This window comes from Mustela putorius, unplaced genomic scaffold (assembly GCF_011764305.1).
Source record: "Mustela putorius furo isolate JIRA1106 unplaced genomic scaffold, ASM1176430v1.1 tig00000738_pilon_pilon_pilon, whole genome shotgun sequence".
NCBI lineage: Eukaryota > Metazoa > Chordata > Mammalia > Carnivora > Mustelidae > Mustela > Mustela putorius.
In genome coordinates this window covers 4369855-4390377 of record NW_025421463.1, presented here as the reverse complement: position 1 = coordinate 4390377, position 20523 = coordinate 4369855, and the positions used below count along the sequence as shown (strand labels likewise).

Below are 20523 nucleotides of genomic sequence, written 5' to 3'. Positions count from 1 at the left end.
TCTGGAAAGTCTGCATAGTAGCTCTGTTAATATCTCTATAGATTAGTAATTTAAAGAAAGAAGTGATAGGGGTGCCTGAGTGGCTCATTTGGTTGAGTAGCTGACTCTTGATTTCACCTCGAGTCATGATCCCAGGGTCCTGGGATCCAGCCCCGTGTGTCAGGCTCCGTGCTCAGTGGGGAGTCTGCTGGAGGATTTTCTTTCCTTCTGCCCTCCCCGAGTTGATACACTTGCCCACGTGCTCTCTTTCTCTAAACAAAATTTTTAAAAGAAAGCTAAGGGCATCAATCAATTTCTTGGATATTACCTCAGGTCAAAGACTCAGCTTTTCTGGAAAACTCATGATTATAATAGGAAGACACACCATCTGCCGTAAAACATACTGAGACTGAGGTAATGTTGCTTGGTGCCACTTACCTTTCTAGGATTACTTTGATATTGTGAAGAGCCCCATGGACCTTTCTACCATCAAGAGGAAGTTAGACACTGGACAGTATCAGGAACCCTGGCAGTATGTGGATGACATTTGGCTTATGTTCAACAATGCCTGGTTGTATAATCGGAAAACATCTCGGGTATACAAGTATTGCTCCAAGCTGTCTGAAGTCTTTGAACAAGAAATTGACCCAGTAATGCAAAGCCTTGGATATTGTTGTGGCAGAAAGGTAAGAAATTTTTCACCGGTAATTAAAAGCTTGACTAATTCGAATCCTAAATCATCAGATTGTAAACTCACCTGGAATAGGACTTTGAATCATCTTCACCTGTGGGTGCACAGTTCTGGCATGAGCTGGTTTTCCTGTGCATACCAACTCACATGCATTTCATCTTGTCCTACTGAGTTTTTTGCTAAGTGGCTGAAGGACGTGACGGCCCTGCCCCAATCATCTCAGAGTGATGAGCAGATACAGTACAGTAGTCCCTCTTTGTCATGGTTTTCCTTCCCATTGTTTCTGTCAACCATAGTCCAGAAACAGATGATGCACCTTCTGACATACTAGCAAGAGGTCAGTAGTAGCTTTTATGCTACTTCGGAACACCTGCGTCGTTGAACTTATTTCATCTCTTCACCTAGGCATCATAGCATCACAAGAAGGGTGGGTACAGTATAGTAAAATATTTTGAGAAAGGCCACAATCACATAACTGTGTTTTTAGTATATTATTATTTGTTCTGTTTTATTATTAGTTTCTAATCTCTTACCTGTGTCTAATTTATAAATTACCTTTATTATAGATATGTATGTATAGGAGACAACATGATACTATATTTACAGTGTGGTACTGTCCAGGATCTTAGGCATCCACTGGTGTGGTCTTTGCCTGTTGAAAAGTGAGACTGCTGCAGGATAGGAAGAGTGGTGGTAGTTTTATGTGTGCTCTTAGAAACTGAGTTAGCCCATTATATAAATGAGAACTCAAGAACTCACTGACTTTTGTTTCTGAAATGCTATTTTGCCTATTCTAGCTGGTTTTTCAGGCGTGTGTACTATTTAACAAATGGTTTCTATTGCAGTTGGAGTTTTCTCCACAGACACTCTGTTGCTATGGCAAACAGTTGTGCACAATCCCTCGTGATGCCACTTACTACAGTTACCAGAACAGGTAAGCTAAAACATGTGTGGACCATGGTCCGCGTATCCGTGTGTCCAGGGACTGCATGCGGATGGACCAGCACACATACATTCATGGTTCATGTGTATCTTGCTTGAAAACAACTGTACAGCACAAGTTCTGGTCTTAGCATTCTGCCTTTGTTTGCAGAATCAGTACAGCAGAAGGTAGCCTTGTGTCAGTTGTCTGGCCCCTTATTTTTAGAAGGCAAGAGCCCAAATCCTTGAGAGATTAACCAGTTTTGTGAGTTGGTGGCATAGATGGCATTATATCCCAGCTTACCACAGCCTGAGGCTGAGAAAATTTTTAAATGAATGTCTTTTCTTGTCCATGAAATTGCTGCCATCTCCTTCCCAAAAACTACCCAAAAAGCTTGTACCAAAAGTTTTTAGCCAGCTATATCTTTTGGGAAATGTTTCCTTTTTGTGTGCAGCCTATCACTAAGTTGTACTCAAAGCAAATGAAAACAGGATTTCAGAGTTTTTTTCTTTGCCTCTGTTAAGCCAATAAAAAGGAAAATCTCCAAAAAATAGGTCTGCACCAGACTGTTACTTCAAGTTTATTTTGAATATGACAGTGGATGGTAGAGTTCTAACAAATTAGGAAACTCTGCTTTATTTTTCTCCTGGCCAAACAATGGCTGTAATCATACAGATGGCATTCATTTATCTATCTTAAGCATGATCTGTCTCCTATTTTCAGTCATTAGCCTACAAATAAAACTTGGGGCGCTGAGACAGTCATAACAAGACCAGGCAGTTAATACTCTTTAATAAAAAAACCAACTTCATGGTGGTGGTTCTTGCTGGACTTGTGTGCTACAGTTGCGTTTCTAGCTTTGAAAAAGTCACTTAAACTTTTTGTTTTGTTTACAAAAAGTTAAGTGCACTCCTAATGCTTTGTTGTATCATTAGAATCCATAGTTTTTCACTGTTAATACCTAGGAAAAGTGAGTCAAGTTGTTAAAAGCACTTACGTTTAAAAAAAAAGTGACAACTTGCATGAAACTTTGCTCATGCTGCAGCCTTGACATCTGTGCCATTTTTGGTTTTTTTTTAACACCAGTGCGCAGTGTTTGTAATCTTTGTACCTAAGGAACATGGAATCATGCGCCTGCGTGCACCACTGCCTGCCTTTGCCTTTTCAGCTCTCAGTTGGTGGCTGCAATGAGTATTTCAGCACTTGTGCAGAGTTTTCGTTGAAAAAATATTTTTTTACGTGGCTTTGTTGGGATCAGAAAAATTTTGTGGGTTTTTTTCAGTTGGGGTTGTTTTTAGGTGATTGCTTCCTCGTTCTGTATCCATAGTGGATTTTTATTTGTTACTTATTTTGTTCTTGGAAATGGGGAGAACTGTGTGATTGTTTTGTTTCAGTAATAGAGCAGCAGTTCTTTCCTCCAGTACATTTATCCTTCCTCCTTTTGATTATTTTCATCAAGTAGCATTAATTACTAAAATGAAAGAATGTAGGTCTGTGTAAGTGAAACTTTTTTGTTTTATTTGCTGTAATCATTTGCTACTTGTGATCCCATTTGAGATATTTAATGCTAATCTGCTTTGCCTTGGCTTTCTGCTTTGTGTTGTCTTGTCTTGCTTTTATGTTTTTTGTTGTCCTGCAATCCCTCATTTCTTCGTTTGTTTTGTGTTTTTTTTTTCTCCCTCATGCTTGTCCGTTGTCTGCACTTGGCTTTGATTGCAAAAAAAACCAAAAACCAAAAAAAACCAAAAACAAAACAAAACCAAAAAAAACAAACTGTGGGGCCCATAACTCTGCATCATTGAATGTCCTTGTCGCCGTTGATGACCTGCTCTCTGCTCCCGTCCCCCTCCTTGGCCTGCTGTGATTGGTGGCTTCGTTGCTTGGCTTGGGCTGTGTTGTGTGAACGGAACAGTTCACCCCAGTATGGCCTTCTTGCCGACAGGTATCATTTCTGTGAGAAGTGTTTCAATGAAATCCAAGGGGAGAGCGTTTCTTTGGGGGATGACCCTTCCCAGCCTCAAACGTAAGTAACTACATTGTTTTGGAAAGTGCTGTCTTGGTTAGTTGTCCAGTGATTATCCTTAAGCTTCTAGTGGTCTTGGGTTACACTGCCAGTATAGTAGCTGTTTGCCACAGTGGGCTATTTAAATACAAATTAATTAAAGGAAATAAAAGTTCACATTTCAGATGTTCCATAGACCTCTGTGGGTAGTGGCTGCCATGTTAGTCAGAAAAGATAGAAAACATTCCTGTCACAGCAGAAAGTTTTGTCAACACTGATCTAGGAAATACATCAACACTGGATTGGGTGGTCATTTTAGATACTTCTTCTATATGGAAACAGATTCTCTCCTAAAAATTGAAAGGCTGTAGTGCAAGGGAACTTTGTTATTTAACTCAAGTTGGAGGGGAACTGAACAGATAACTTCCTTACAGCCTTCTCGTGTTTGGTTATCAGTACTGAAATCATTATAATCGTTGAGCAACATTCATTTCACATTATGGGTTTAAGCACTTAATTAGAGTAGCCCAGAAGAAAGAGAGTAGGTTGGGCTTTTGCATTCTCACAAGCTCTTATTGTGTGTGGCAAATGCCAGGACAAATTTAGAAACATAGCTTAAGTTGGCTAATAGCTCTTCTGATTGCTAAAATGTAGTGTTAGACATTGTGTTTCAGGTGTGTACTGTTTTAGGAAGAAAACTATTTGGTATACTTTAAATATTCTTCAGTTCCTTCTTTCTGGTTTAACTTGTAATAAACAGAAGCAGTTCAGAACATTCCAAAAAGTGTGGGATTGTTACACTACTAGTGAAAAATAGGGCTTCTGAGGGAAAACTGGTTAATTTTTCCGAATTAAGTCTTGAAGTTGCACTTTTCCTTCAGTCACCGTTAGACTGCCAATATAATAGAGTCGGGTGCTAGTCTGGGGGAGCAGATGCTGGGTCCCCTTGAACCGTAAGGAGATTTTCTGACCCTTGGCTAAATAAATCAGGCTGACTAGCTCTAAGTTCCCCTGATGGCAGGAAAGGAAGGCAGCCTTACCATTGGTACAGTTGAGTGGCTTCCCACAAGATCTAAACCTTAGGACCGTGAATTTCTTGGACTAAAGTGTATGGGAATCCCCTTCTGATTCTGTAGGTCTGTAGTGGGCTGCGAGCCTGCGCTACTGACAGGCTCCTAAGTGCTTAAGCACACTTTGAAAAGAAAGGACTTTCGCCCTTTAGATCCAGACCATATGTAGTAGGAAGGAGTTTAAGTGTGGAGAGAGGTCCTCTTTTCTGTGAGGAGGAGTCACTGTAGTCAGCGTTGGGCACCCTGAAGTTGGTTCTAGGTAGAGAAGGTTAAGACACTAGCGTCTGTATTGGTGAGGCTATGAGCAGTGTGTTGTGCTAGCTTTGGGGATGGGAGGCCATGTGAAAGTTTTAAACAGGTAACAATTAGTAACCTGAAATGTGTTTTAATATTGAGATTTTTTTGTTGTTAATATAAAATGTTGTTTGACTAGACTGTCCTAAGAAATGAATATTAATTTAAAAGAGGGTTTAGCTCCTTCCGTATACACCATCTTCATAGCTCAGTCTAGGAGCTGTCTGTTATTAAAAGCTATAAATGCTGGGGGCACCTGGCTGTCTCAGTCAGGGGAACACGGGACTCTTGACCCTCAGGGTGGTGAGTTCAGGCCCCATGTTGGGTGTAGAGATTACTCAAAAACCAGATCTTTTAAAAAGAAGAAAGGTATAAATACCTAATGATTACTAAGAGTAGTAAACAAAGTTTTAAAAAGAACAACAAAGTCCTATGTTTGCAGTTGGGGAGTTGCTGGGTTGTTCATTTCCTCTCCGGGGAAATAGATTTATTATAAAGTCTCCAAAAACATGGGCATTCCTTTATGTAAATGTCCATTTTGTAAGAGCCTAGAATGTGCCTATTCAGTGTACCCTCAGTATCTTAGAAGATTTAAATAATCCACTTTTGTAAGATTTGTTCCTTTGGTTAGAATGGTAGTCAGATTGCTCATTTTTATTGCTTTTTCTCATTGTGTCCCTCTTTTCTCCTTAGTACAATAAATAAAGAACAATTTTCCAAGAGAAAAAATGACACGCTGGATCCTGAACTGTAAGTGGCGCCTTGCATAGTCCGTTTACTTTGATATTCCCTCTTCCTTTCCTTCTCTCTGTTTGCATAGCCAGTGTGGTGTGAGGATAAATCCGTACAACGTATGTCCAACACACGGGCTGGAAATTTGGAAGCGTTACAGTTAATATCATTTACATTTCTCTAAATCCCCTAAATAGTTTGGGCCCAAGTGAAGCTCCCTCCTACCTCTGCTGATTGTCATGTGTTCCTTCCCTGTGCATTTTCAGACATCTTCATACTCCCCTACTTTGTAGTGAGGCCAACCAGAAAGTACCGAACAGTCGTAGTACTCTGGACACTCCTAGAATGAGTAGCGTAGTGTCAGACTTCTTCCTTTTTTTAAAAAAATAGATTTTATTTATCAGAGAGTGAGTGCACAAGCAGTGGGAGTGGCAGACTGAGGTAGTAGCAGCCTCCCCGCTGAGCAAGGAGCCTGATGTGGGACTTGATCCCAGGACCCTGGGATCATGATCTCAGCTACACAGCCATCCTCAGTGGCTTTAAGCAGTAGTGATCTTTCACTTTTTACTGCCTACCCACAGTCATATTTTAAATTGTCACATTCAGGGGCACCTGGCCGGCTCGGTAGGTAGAGCTTGTGACTCAGGGTTCTAAGTTCAAGCCCCATGTTGGGTGTAGAAATTACTTAAAAAAAATTTTTTTGGTGTGCCTGGGTGTCACAGTTAGTTAAGTATTAGTTAAGTATCTGACTCTTGGTTTCCGCATAGGTCATCATCTTGGGGTCATGCAGTTGGGCTCCACACTCAGCAGGGAATCTGCTTAAATTCTGTATGGTGCTAACCCTCCTAACCCCTGACCTCCTTCCTGCCACCATGTGCTCCCTCTCTCTCAGATAAAATTATCACACTCAGTGACTTAATTACTTTTGAATTTTGCTCTGCCTGTAACACTAAAGAGCTTTTTTAAAAAAGATCCTTCTTTGAATGTAATCTTGGCTATCTTAAATTGTCGGGAATAAAGGAAAGTGTTGGAAAGTTTGATTTAGTTAAAGTTCTGGTTTAATCTCACATTCTTTGGCTTTTCATTACAGGTTTGTTGAATGTACAGAGTGTGGAAGAAAGATGCATCAGATCTGTGTCCTTCATCATGAAATCATCTGGCCATCTGGGTGAGACATTAGTATTTTTTCTAGAGTTTTTCTTTGTGAACTTTAGCAAGTTTTTATCATTGCAATGATTGTATCATATTTTCAAAGTTACTGTGTGTGATAGTTAAAATTCACTTTTAGGGGCACCTGGGTAGCTTACTCTGTTAAAGCATCTGTTGTCAGGTTAGGTCATGATCCTGGTTCCTGGGATAGACCCCCATGTCAGGCTCCCTGCTGCTCTTCAGGGTTCTGCCCCTTCTCCCTCTGCCGTTCCCCTTGCTTGTACGCCTTGCATTCTTTCAAATAAATAAATAAAATCTTTAAAAAATTCTGAAGTTCACTTTTAAAACATAAAGCTAGAATCCAAAAATATAGGTCTTTCTCTTAAATTAGCAAGCCTCTGCCTTTGGCTCGGGTCATGATCCCAGGGTCCTGGGATCAAGCCCCGCATCGGGCTCTCTGCTCAGCAGGGAGCCTACTTCCTTTCCTCTCTCTCTCTGCCTACCTGTGATCTCTATCAGATAAATAAATAAAATCTTTGAGAACAAAAGAAAACAACTAAGTATTTTTGTAAGATTTATCAGAAGAGTTAAGAAACCTCAGCACCTGGAAACTAACAAAGAGTTATTAGAAGGAATTAAATTTGCCAGATTTTGAGTGCTGCTTATACTGTCTATAGTAGGAACATTTTAAGATACAGAGGGTGTCCATGGGGCAGCTCTGTTCTTACCTCTGAGGAAATGTCATGCTGTGAATGGTTTACTAAATGGTAAAATGGGTTATGATTTGATGTTTGCAGGGGGTTGGGCAGTAAGTTATATGGCTATTGTCCAGTGAAAGAGTTTCATAGAAATGACTACAAACAGATTTCTATAAACAAACTGTCTTTGGGTCCCAAGTTCTGTTTCTGAATATTCTCCATGTATTTACTTAAGAACTGCACATTATCAACGACTTTGACAACAGTAAATGGATTTTTGTCCATTGTGACACTTGTCTACTACTGTGGGTCTCTGTTCACTCTCCAGGATGGAGTTGGTACCAGCTCAGTTCAAGGTTGGGGGTGTCTATACATGATCTCAGGGTGCCCGGCTGAAGAATTGGAAGAGCAAGTGACTCTTGATCTCACTCAGGGTTATGAGTTTGATGCACCCCCCCACCACCACCACCCTTGTTGTGGGTAGAGATTACTTAAATAAATAAATAAATACAAAGTTAAAAAAAGATGGGCTCTCTGTACTGTCCTGTGCTCTTTAATTGTTGATGCTGGTTTAGGGATCACAGGAAAGAAGTGGCTAATTAACACATTTCTAGAAAATAACATGCAGGGGGAAAATCAGTCATTTGATGTATGTATGGCTTATGTTCAGATATGCCTTTTTAGTGCTCTCAATTTAGAGAGCTGGGTAAGAATAGTTAAAAGGCTTACAGTGATTCCTGCAACTTAAGATCAGTCGATTGGTTAAGGAACACTTTTTTTTATTCTTATTTTTTCCTTAATGCTTTCTAAATGCTCTTTGTATATTGCTTTCTTTGTCATTATTATATATTTAGAAATATTTCTCCCAGTTTGTGTTTTGAGTTTTAACTTTATATATATATACACACATATATATATGTATATGGTAGACTTTGTTACTACTATGTTAACTTGAAATTTTTCTCTAAGCTGTGTAAGCAGAGTCTTGGTTTACATTTTAGATTTGTCTGTGATGGCTGCTTAAAGAAATCTGCACGAACCAGGAAAGAAAATAAGTTTTCTGCTAAAAGTAAGTTTAATCTTAGAAGTAAATCCTGGCAATACTTTGCTGAAACATAGTTAAACTATCCAAGTGGCCCGCAGCTGGTTCAGTCTGAAGAGCATGTGACTTAGATCTCTGGGTTGTGAGTTCAAGCCCCACGTTGAGTGTAGAGATAACGTGTAAAGGATTAGGATTTGAAATGTGCAAGGTGTGTGTGTGGATTTTTTTCCCTAAATTTCTTCATTTTGGGGGCCACATATAGAAATACTGTCCAAAGTTGCCATCCCATGCGTGATTGCCTCGATTTGGTCCATAAAATTAGGGCTTCTTGCAGACCTGTCTCGCTTCAGGGACAAGGGGGAGTGATAGCCAAAGATTGTTATCGTACGGTTGAGATTATCACGTTATTTGGTATTTGGTTTAATGTTACAGATGCCTTTGCACTTTTTACTGACCTACAGAATGCTTTTTTTCCTATAATTTCTCATAATACCCAACCAGTGCCATTTTTAAATATGACTGCAATTGAGGCAAAGTGCATGTAGGTGTTCTATTTTTTAACGTCTGAAATTGGAAAATTTTCCAAAAAGTTGGGTGGAGGGGTGCCTAGGTGGCTCAGTTGGATAAGCAGCTGCCTTTGGCTCAGGTCATGATCCCAGGGTTCTGGGATTGAGTCCTGCATAGGGCTCCCCACTCAGTGAGGGTCTGCTTCTCCCTCCCTGCCCCCACACTCATACGCCGTCTCTAGTAAATAAAGTAAATATTTTTTTAAAAAGAAGGTGAGTGGAAGACACATTAAATTGACTACCTTGTCTTCTTCGACTGCACATGTACTAAAATTGGAATGATAGAGATTTGCATAGCCCCTATGCAAGGATGGCACACAAGTTCATGAAGTGTTCCAGGTTTGGGGTTTTTTGTGGGTTTTTGTTTTTTTTTTTTTTTTTTAATTAAAGATTGTTTTCAAATATGAACCACATTGCTTTACTTTAACAAAATCAAGTTATCTTATTTGTGTAGAAATGATATTTTATATTGAAGCTTAAGACGTTTAACAGTAATAAATTGGCACCTTGGTCACTCGTGGACTTCTCACTGCATTTCTAGGGTTGCCATCTACCAGGCTTGGCACCTTTCTGGAAAACCGTGTGAATGACTTTCTTAGGAGACAAAACCACCCTGAATCAGGAGAAGTCACTGTTCGGGTAGTTCATGCTTCTGACAAAACTGTGGAAGTGAAGCCAGGCATGAAAGCAAGGTACCAGTAATTTCTCCTTTCCTCTGGTGCTTACTGTAGCTACTGTTGATGATTCTGATCTGAACGAGATGTTTTTCTCTCCAATCTGCATTGTGTAGGTTTGTAGATAGTGGAGAGATGGCAGAATCCTTTCCATACCGAACCAAAGCCCTCTTTGCCTTTGAAGAGATAGACGGTGTTGACTTGTGCTTCTTTGGCATGCATGTTCAAGAGTATGGCTCTGACTGCCCTCCACCCAACCAGAGGTAGGACTTAACACAGCTGTCTTCCAATTTGAGTGGGAGTTTGAAGCATCATGGGCAGGAAACTATTTGATGTGCTTGGCTTGGAAGTGGAAATGCAAATTTTCACTGCTCAGTACTGCTGTTCTGTGGTCATAGTAATAAGGAAGGGGATAGGAACAGCAGCCTGAAATTGGAAGTGGGAAGCAGACTATTTTTCAGCAAATGGGCTTAAATCTAGATTGTGGTAAAGCACTTTGCCTGAGAGGTATGTGAAAGAATGTTAGGGTATGTTTAGAGTTTGTTTCCAGAACAAGAATGCTGCCAGAATACATTTGGATCCATAAATACTAACACAGTGTGCTTCGAGCACTACTGGGTACTGAGTCTGTAATAGAGCTATATAGGCTTGCAAAACTCCCCTAAACGGCGCACTGTTTGGTCACTTATCTGTGCCTCTGTGCTGTGCATTATCAAGGAGGTGAGAAAGGCGCAGGAGAGAGAGATTGTGTTTTCAGCCACATGAGTAAGAACTCCTTACGTGACTTGACTTGGTTTCTTTCTCCCCACTTGATGCAGGAGAGTTTACATATCATACCTCGACAGTGTTCATTTCTTCCGTCCTAAGTGCTTGAGGACTGCAGTCTATCATGAAATTCTAATTGGATATTTAGAATACGTCAAAAAATTAGGGTAAGCATACTGATGAGTCAGTCCTGTCTTTAAAAACAACTTAAACTAATGACCCCTGGGACATAGGTTGAAGCATCGGTGACTTCCTGCTCCCTTTTCTCAGTATTGTCATTTGGACAGAAATGGCTGTTGTGACCCTAGTCGGACTCATTCCAGATGAGTTCTGTTTCATTCAGTTAAGCTGTTAGGTGCAGTTTGATTGGACGCTTGTTTCTCATTTAGGGCCAGAATCAAAAACTGACTAAGATCTGGAGGTACACAAATGAGTCTGATTTCTTACGTTCAAAAAAAAACATGTGCTTGAAAATATTCCCACTTCCCCTGGCATGTTTTTCCCTTTAACATTTTGCATTCTCTTGAGCTCTTATCGGAGTGGACCCGGCTAGCTTTGGTTTGGTCTTATTGGAGGGCTGCCTCCAGTAAGAACTACACATTGTGAGACCCACTGTAAGTGCTGTGCGTGAGGCCTGGTTCTGGCCTGATGCTGACTTGTACACTTAGTATTGCCTTAATATGATTTCTCTACTGACCCCACACTACAGCATTTTTTCTGGAATGGACAGTAAACTTTTCTCTTGAACATTCCCTCTCCGTGTTGTTAGATACACGACAGGGCATATTTGGGCTTGTCCGCCAAGTGAGGGAGATGACTATATCTTCCACTGCCATCCTCCTGACCAGAAGATACCCAAGCCCAAGCGACTGCAGGAGTGGTACAAAAAGATGCTTGACAAGGCCGTGTCTGAGCGAATCGTCCATGACTATAAGGTCAGGAGGACTTGGGGGGCAAGGACTCATCCGTTGCTCTGTAGTCTGCCATTTGGCCATCTTAACAGAAATCTTCTGTTTGTTCTTCCTTTTTCAAAGGAAGAAAAACTCAGTTTTAAAAGAGTCAGATCTACAAATCTCTGTTTTAAAGATGTGATGAAAAACGTATTCTTAATAGCCATTCATGATTAGAGGGCGTCTCATGATAAGAACTTGAACAGATAAGTTTCTTATCTGTTTTTACTCCTGGGGAGAAAGACAAGAACTGGATGCTCTCCTAGGCAGCAGAGCAGAGCAGCCTGTAGCCAGGCAGTTTCCAGTATTTGTGGTTTGGGTTGTTTTGAACATATTTCTGAGTTGGGGGGTGGGGGATGGGCGCAAGGCAGGCATGCCCCCCATTGCTCTGCGCACGGTCATCAGCTGCAGTGAAGGCTGCGGTGTGATTGATCGTGCCTCCCCCGTGCCACTGGTCCTAGCGGGAAGATGTCCCACCAGTATAAAGGCAGGTAACCTCCCTGTTCTCACAGGCAGAGGAAAGATAGACCCAGAACTACTGACTTCAGACCTTGAGTTTTCACTGTTTAGGTTTAAATGTCTCCCTGGGCCCTCAATAAAGTCTCTGCGCGTTTCTTTCAGAAGGTGTTGCAGTCCTTTGTGTTTCTTGTGTCTAGCCGTGACTGCTTCTGAATGATAAATGCGTCTTTAAAAAAAAAAAGGAAAGAAAAACAACTACCTATTTGTACCGGGGTGTTTTCACAGGATATTTTTAAACAAGCTACTGAAGATCGATTAACAAGTGCAAAGGAGTTGCCTTACTTTGAGGGTGATTTCTGGCCCAACGTTCTGGAAGAGAGCATTAAGGAACTGGAACAGGAGGAGGAAGAGCGAAAGCGAGAAGAGAACACCGGCCACGAGAGCGCAGATGTAAGGGCTTTGCATTTTCCTTTCCGGCTTCTGCCTTGATTCCAGGGTATGATCCACGACCAGCCTTCAACTTTTGCCCAGATCTTAGAACTCTCAGGTGTGAAAGTTCTTTAAATTGGTCAGGAAAGAATTGGCTTAGATAAGTTATTAATGTTCTGTTCTAGTGGTTTTCCAGCCTTTCTATCATCAGACCCGTGGATTTCTGGCAGTAAAAAACAGAAGGAAGGAAACCTTGAAAAACTGATAGAAAATTAACTGTTCAGAGCAGGGGGCTGGCAAAAGTGCTTCCTGTAAAGATCCAGGTTGAATATTTCTGGCTTCCCCCCGCCCCCAGCACTACTTTCTATATGTATCGAGCATTCTGAGCCGTATGAAAACAGGCCTGCGCCAGAGTTTGCCAGTCCCCCGGACACAGTCTGGCTTTGTGTATGGGTCATCTGAGGAGCTTTTCCTGGTCAGTTACTTCCCCATAGCTTAGCTACCATGGTCTCTGTTGAGTCTGACCTAATGATAGTCACTTTTGAGTAGTAGCCTGTTAAACTCACAGCATTGTAGCTTGAATTCATTGACTGGCTCTTCTCAAGTTGTTTTTTTATAGTAGACCCATAAAAGGGTGGGCTACCCTTCCACTCCCTTACTCCCTGTTCTCAAATCGGATATAGGATGGTGTCCAAACTGTGGGGCTCGTCTAAGCAAATAGCTAAGGCTACCATGGTCTTATTGAAGGGTCTTAGCGTAGGGAGTCTTCACTGGAAGAAAATTAGCGCACAGACGTTAGTAAACATTAGTCTGCTGTAAAAGCTTAAAAAAGAGGGTCTGTGTGGAAAGCACTGGTAGAATTAGAATCTCTAGTTTCAAAGAAAAGAAGAACCCATTACCATTAGTATTTTTCAGATCACTTCTTAACAAGAGTGTTAACATTTCCTTGTCCCCTCTGCTAACCTGCAGGTGACAAAGGGAGACAGCAAAAATGCTAAAAAGAAAAATAATAAGAAAACCAGCAAAAACAAGAGCAGCCTGAGTAGGGGCAACAAGAAGAAGCCGGGCATGCCCAATGTATCCAACGACCTCTCGCAGAAGCTGTATGCCACAATGGAGAAACACAAAGAGGTAATATGTAGCCACTTGTGGGGAAGAAGCAGGGAAGGAGGTCTGAAACACTGCCCCCCATGGCTAGCATTTAAGATGTGAGCACGGGACCATTTGAAATTCAGAAGGAAGAAATCCTCCGAGGGGTAAGAAGAAAGAAAAGAGGATAGATGAGTGGGAGCTAAGAATAGGACTGATTATTTCAGTGCTGTCGTATTGTGTCTCTGGCATTAAAAGCATAAGCATAGTTTGTCCAACCCAGTTTGTAATCCTCAGGGTTTCTGAGTTCTGGTGGGTGCCTCGTTTTGATGTTATCAGTAATAATTATTAGCTATTTTGAGCAGTATTTCGTGTCATGAGATTCTGGCCTGACAAAGTGGTTGGGAAAGGTCCCTAGAGTGTATGATGATAGGCTTGACTTAAATTTTGCATCTAGTCTTCTGACTTTGTTTAGCCTGAAGCTGTTAGTGGGTATCTATTGGGAATTAAAATCTAAGGTTGTCAGTTTAGCTTAAATTTGGGTATTATCGTAGCTGGAGGGTAACATACACTGGAAATAATCAAGAGGATTGACACTGCACGGTTGGTCGTTGTAAAGATTTCATAGGGAGTCACCAGGTGGTTTTATTTCTTTGCCTCTATTTTGAGTGACTCGTTAAAGGGATTCCCTACTGGTTAGACCCAGTGCTTTCCTGTGCATCACATTTCAAAATGCTCTTCCTTGCTTTATGAGCCTTTCTTTGAGCCGTAATGTTACACGCAATATTGCGCGGTCAGACAAACATCACAGTCCTCCCTGATGCTTTTCACGGTTGGCATCTGTTCAAGAGGTGTCTCTACTCAGTGTGCTCTTCTTGCCCGGTGTTCTTTTTCTAGAAAGGTCTTAATCTCGTTTACGCAAATATTGCTGCCCAGGTACAAGTGTCACTGCCAGTTTGTACAGAGTTTCGTCTCTGAGAAACTGGCGGGATGTCGTGGGCAGTGCAGCAGGTGCTCACAGGTTGCTCATCTCTTGAAGGAACCTTTGCGTTTTTCAGCTTAGTAAGAGTTTATAGTTACATACAACTAACGCGAAGTCCATGTGCAGTGCCAGCTTCCTGTTGCAGCCTTGACACTAACGGTTATGGGAGTTAAGAGTGGTTGTGTCTTTTCAAACTTCGATGAACAAGAATTTTCTTGTTTATGCAGCAAGGACTAAGAAGGTTTTGCTTTTTTCTTTCTCACCCCCCAAATTTCAGACTTAGAGAAAGTTGCAGAGTGGATCCCCCGCTATGCCCCTCGCTTAGATTCACCGATTGTTAACATTTGGCTACATCTTTATCTGCAGTTCAGCAAGCACCTTCTAAGAAAAAAAGACCTCCTCTCCTTAACCACACTGTGGCTTCACACTCGCGAAGTTGCCCCCGGCTCCACTCTCTAATGTCTGATTGTTAGGCTCCAGTCAAGGATTGTGTGTCCCGTTGAGTTACCATTCTCGGTCCCTGGCTCTCTTGTCATTGGTAACATGGGCGTTTTATTGAATCAGGTCAAGGCCCAAAGTCGTTTTTGTAGAATGTCCCTCAGTTTGGATTTGTCTGACTTGTTTCCTTGTGATTAGATTCAGAGTCGGCCGTGGATTGGATCTTAGAGTGGACCCTTTTGATTTGGAGAGGATTGTTAAATAAGAGAATAAGGTGTCAATCTTGGGCCCTCTGTCGTCGTCCTCAGTGGAGAGACCAGAGGCTTCGAGCAGCCTTGCAAGCCTCCCTCCTGACTCCCCTGTTTGCTGCCATTGACCCAGCGCTGCGCTTACCCCGGAGTCAGACTGCGATGGTCTCTTTCGTAGGTCTTCTTTGTGATCCGTCTCATCGCTGGCCCTGCCGCCAACTCCCTGCCTCCCATTGTCGATCCTGACCCCCTCATCCCCTGCGATCTGATGGACGGGCGGGATGCCTTCCTTACCCTCGCGAGGGACAAGCACCTGGAGTTCTCTTCACTCCGAAGAGCCCAGTGGTCCACCATGTGCATGCTGGTGGAGCTGCACACCCAGAGCCAGGACCGCTTCGTCTACACCTGCAATGAGTGCAAACACCACGTGGAGACGCGCTGGCACTGCACCGTCTGCGAGGTAGGCCCCGGGGGCGGGGGGAAGGGGGAGGCCTGGGTCCCCGAGACGCAGCAGAACAGACGTTACTACACAGGCCTGTGCTCGGTGCCGGTGGGGAGTCCGAGAGCAGATCGGGAGGGGCTTGGCCTTGGAGTGGTTCTCTATAAGGCAGCTTTGGGGCCCTAGCAGAATACAGAAGATGTATTCGAATGGCTTCCGTCTGGGAGAGTTGACTGCACCCATTTTCCCCCCAGGATTATGATTTGTGTATCACCTGCTATAACACTAAAAACCATGACCACAAAATGGAGAAACTAGGTCTCGGCTTAGACGACGAGAGCAACAGCCAGCAGGCTGCGGCCACCCAGAGCCCGGGAGACTCTCGCCGCCTGAGCATCCAGCGCTGCATCCAGTCCCTGGTGCACGCCTGCCAGTGCCGCAACGCCAACTGCTCGCTGCCGTCCTGCCAGAAGATGAAGCGCGTGGTGCAGCACACCAAGGGCTGCAAGCGCAAGACCAACGGGGGCTGCCCCATCTGCAAGCAGCTCATCGCCCTCTGCTGCTACCACGCCAAGCACTGCCAGGAGAACAAGTGCCCGGTGCCCTTCTGCCTCAACATCAAGCAGAAGCTCCGGCAGCAGCAGCTGCAGCACCGGCTCCAGCAGGCGCAGATGCTCCGCCGGAGGATGGCCAGCATGCAGCGGACCGGCGTGGTGGGGCAGCAGCAGGGCCTGCCCTCCCCGACTCCCGCCACTCCCACCACGCCCACGGGCCAGCAGCCGGCCACGCCGCAGACGCCGCAGCCCCAGCCCCCCTCACAGCCCCAGCCCACCCCGCCCAACAGCATGCCGCCCTACCTGCCCCGGACTCAGCCTGCTGGCCCTGTGTCCCAGGGTAAGGCAGCGGGCCAGGTGACCCCTCCCACCCCCCCTCAGACTGCTCAGCCACCCCTCCCGGGACCCCCGCCCGCCGCAGTGGAAATGGCCATGCAGATTCAGAGGGCGGCCGAGACGCAGCGCCAGATGGCCCACGTGCAAATTTTTCAAAGGCCAATCCAGCACCAGATGCCCCAGATGACTCCAATGGCCCCCATGGGTATGAACCCACCCCCGATGACCAGAGGTCCCAGCGGGCATCTGGAGGCAGGGATGGGGCCCGCAGGGATGCAGCAGCAGCCTCAGTGGGTGCAGGGAGGCTTGCCGCCGCCCCAGCAGCTACAGCCTGGGATGCCGCGGCCGCCAGCCATGATGTCGGTGGCCCAGCACGGCCAGCCCTTGAATATCGCTCCCCAGCCGGGACTGGGCCAGGTCGGTGTGAGCCCTCTCAAACCAGGCACTGTGTCTCAACAAGCCTTACAAAACCTTTTGCGGACTCTCAGGTCTCCCAGCTCTCCCCTCCAGCAGCAACAGGTGCTTAGTATCCTTCACGCCAACCCCCAGCTGTTGGCTGCGTTCATCAAGCAGCGGGCCGCCAAGTACGCCAGCTCGAATCCGCAGCCCCTCCCTGGGCAGCCTGGCATGGCACAGGGCCAGCCGGGGCTGCAGCCGCCTACCCTGCCGGGCCAGCAGGGGGCGCACTCTAACCCGGCCGTGCCGAACATGAACCCCATGCAAGCGGGCGTCCAGCGGGCGGGCCTGCCCCAGCAGCAGCCGCAGCCGCAGCTCCAGCCGCCCATGGGCGGGATGAGTCCCCAGGCGCAGCAGATGAACATGAACCATGGCACCATGCCCTCGCAGTTCCGAGACATCTTGAGGCGGCAGCAGATGATGCAGCAGCAGCAGCAGCAGGGAGCAGGGCCCGGGCTCGGCCCGGGGATGGCCAACCACAACCAGTTCCAGCAACCCCAAGGAGTCGGCTACCCCCCGCCGCCGCCGCCCCCCCAGCAGCAGCCGCCGCCGCGGATGCAGCACCACATGCAGCAGATGCAGCAAGGGAGCATGGGGCAGATGGGCCAGCTGCCGCAGGCCTTGGGGGCAGAGGCGGGAGCCAGCCTGCAGGCGTATCAGCAACGACTCCTCCAGCAGCAGATGGGGTCCCCTGCTCAGCCCAACCCCATGAGCCCCCAGCAGCATATGCTCCCAAGCCAGGCGCAGTCCCCACACCTCCAAGGCCAGCAGATCCCTTCTTCTCTCTCCAATCAAGTGCGTTCTCCCCAGCCTGTCCCCTCTCCGCGGCCACAGTCCCAGCCCCCCCACTCCAGCCCTTCCCCAAGGATGCAGCCTCAGCCTTCACCACACCATGTTTCCCCACAGACCAGTTCTCCACATCCTGGGCTGGTAGCTGCCCAGGCCAACCCCATGGAACAAGGGCATTTCGCCAGCCCGGACCAGAGTTCAATGCTCTCTCAGCTCGCTAGCAATCCAGGCATGGCAAACCTCCATGGTGCAAGCGCCACGGACCTGGGACTCAGCACCGATAACTCAGACTTGAATTCAAACCTCTCACAGAGTACACTAGACATACACTAGAGACACCTTGTAGTATTTTGGGAGCAAAAAAATTATTTTCTCTTAACAAGACTTTTTGTACTGAAAACAATTTTTTTGAATCTTTCTTAGCCTAAAAGACAATTTTCCGTGGAACACGTAAGAACTGTGCAGTAGCTGTTTGTGGTTTAAAGCAAACATGCCAGATGAACCTGAGGGATGATAGAATACAAAGAATATATTTTTGTTATGGCTGGTTACCACCGGCCTTTTGTTTCCCTTGTGTGTGTGGTTCAAGTGTGCACTGGGAGGAGGCTGAGGTCTGTGAAGCCAACCACATGCTCCTGCCTTGCACCTCCGATAGGTTTTATTATTTTTTTTAAATTAATGAAAATATGTAATATTAATAGTTATTATTTACTGGTGCAGATGGTTGACATTTTTCCCTATTTTCCTCACTTTATGGAAGAGTTAGAACATTTCTAAAACCAGAGGACAAAAGGGGTTAATGTTACTTTAAAATTACATTCTATATATATATAAATATATATAAATATATATTAAAAATACCAATTTTTTTTCTCTGGGTGCAAAGATGTTCATTCTTTTAAAAATGTAAAAAAAAACAAAAAAACAAAAAAAAATTTCACCTTTCCTCCCCTCAAGTCAACTTTTGTGCTCCAGAAAATTTTCTATTCTGTAAGTCTGAGCGTAAAAACTTCAAGTATTAAAATAATTTGTACATGTAGAGAGAAAAATGACTTTTTCAAAATATACAGGGGCAGCTGCCAAAATTGATGTATTATATATTGTGGTTCTGTTTCTTGAAAGAATTTTTTTCGTTATTTTTACATCTAACAAAGGAAAAAATTAAAAAGAGGGTAAGAAACAATTCCAGTGGGATGATTTTAACATACAAAATGTCCCTGGGGTTTCTTCTTTGCTTGCTTTCTTCCTCCTTACCCTGCCCCTGCCCCATACACACACGTACACACACACACACACACGTACACACATTTTCTGTAAAACTTGAAAATAGAAAGCAAAAACCCTCAACTGTTGTAAATCATGCAATTAAAGTTGATTACTTATAAATATGAACTTTGGATCACTGTATAGACTGTTAAATTTGATTTCTTATTACCTATTGTTAAATAAACTGTGTGAGACAGACACCTGACCTTGTTTTACTTCTTGCCATCACATCTTTGCCTTAGAATGCATCCAGTTGCGTAAGTGCCTGATACGTGGGATTCGGAGGAAAAAACAAAAGCACTAGCTTGGAGCCTTCCTAAACTATCACATAAAGTGAGTTCACAAATTTTGATAAATTTCTCCAAAGCTTAGGGGAAAACCCAAGGACCAGCAAAATGTCAGTTTCACCAATTTGACTTGGTATTAATTAGCCAGTAACAGCTTTATATAGGACCTTCTTCCATGGCTCCCAGTGGATGGATGACCTCATGGTCTTCTGATCTCTCTCATCTTACAGAGATGAGAATGAGCACCTCAGAGGAATCCTGTATGTGCCCAAGTCAGAAGTAACTCCTTGAAACAGCGGCACTGGATGTTGCGGCAACAGTATGTTCCTGTCCCGTTACACTTTGGTTTTGTGACCTGCCAACTAAGAAGTCAATGGGGGAAAATATGTGCTAGTAAGACCTGGAAGCCTGAGATTACAGCAATGAATCTTAGTATATTGTGCTAGCTAGAATGAAGAATGAATGAAGAGGTTACTCGTCTCCCAACTGAGTACTACTAACAGCTTTGGCATCATTGGACAGGCCTTGTCTTTGTCCTAGAGCGTCACCGCTATGATAAGTCTACTAAGGGCTAAAGAAAGATCTTCAAGTAGCTTAGTCCCAACACCTATTTGTTCTATTTTACATGGTCTCAACAAAAATAACCAGTATCTTAACGTGAGGTGAACTTGCACACTAAGCATTAATCAGAGACCATCCCAGAAAACGTGTCAAGTGCCTACCAGTCTCCGGTCAGTGTCCAGCAGATCCGCTTGGAGCACCTACATCATGTGCCAGACCAAATGGCACGCAAGGACAGGACGCCGCCCTGCAAGAAGATGGAAGGTTGCTTAAGTGAGATAAAGGGTCCATGTATGTATAAGCAAGGAACAGGCAGGAGTCAGGGAAACCTACTGATGGGGAATTGGGTAAATAAATACTGGAAAGGACAGTATTTAAAATGGATCTTGAACAGCTGCCTGGCTGGTTCAGTCACACAACTCCATCGCAAGGTTGTAAATTCAAGCCCTGTGTGTGGCATAGAATTTACTCAGTTAAAATGGATCTTGGGGGCGCCTGGGTGGCTCAGTGGGTTAAGCCGCTGCCTTCGGCTCAGGTCATGATCTCAGGGTCCTGGGATCAAGTCCCGCATCGGGCGCTCTGCTCAGCAGGGAGCCTGCTTCCTCCTCTCTCTGCCTATTTGTGATCTCTCTCTGTCAAATAAATAAAATCCTTAA

The 20523-nt window shown here is 44.4% G+C and overlaps 1 protein-coding gene and 1 pseudogene across 1 annotated transcript in view; both read left to right on the top strand.

The window, feature by feature from the left end:
- The window catches only part of EP300 (E1A binding protein p300), an 82025-nt gene extending 62806 nt beyond the window's left edge, over positions 1-19219 (top strand). The window contains exons 18-31 of the mRNA XM_004771265.3: positions 426-665; positions 1516-1604; positions 3535-3615; positions 5652-5708; positions 6781-6858; positions 8539-8606; positions 9687-9837; positions 9936-10082; positions 10638-10751; positions 11354-11519; positions 12279-12443; positions 13392-13553; positions 15358-15639; positions 15873-19219. Coding sequence (XP_004771322.1) covers positions 426-665; positions 1516-1604; positions 3535-3615; positions 5652-5708; positions 6781-6858; positions 8539-8606; positions 9687-9837; positions 9936-10082; positions 10638-10751; positions 11354-11519; positions 12279-12443; positions 13392-13553; positions 15358-15639; positions 15873-18086 — 4014 coding nt within the window. The 3' untranslated portion in view covers positions 18087-19219. The remainder of the gene's footprint in view (positions 1-425; positions 666-1515; positions 1605-3534; positions 3616-5651; positions 5709-6780; positions 6859-8538; positions 8607-9686; positions 9838-9935; positions 10083-10637; positions 10752-11353; positions 11520-12278; positions 12444-13391; positions 13554-15357; positions 15640-15872) is intronic.
- Positions 9391-9490, top strand: LOC123393113 (annotated as a pseudogene).
- Positions 19220-20523: the final 1304 nt, after the last annotated feature.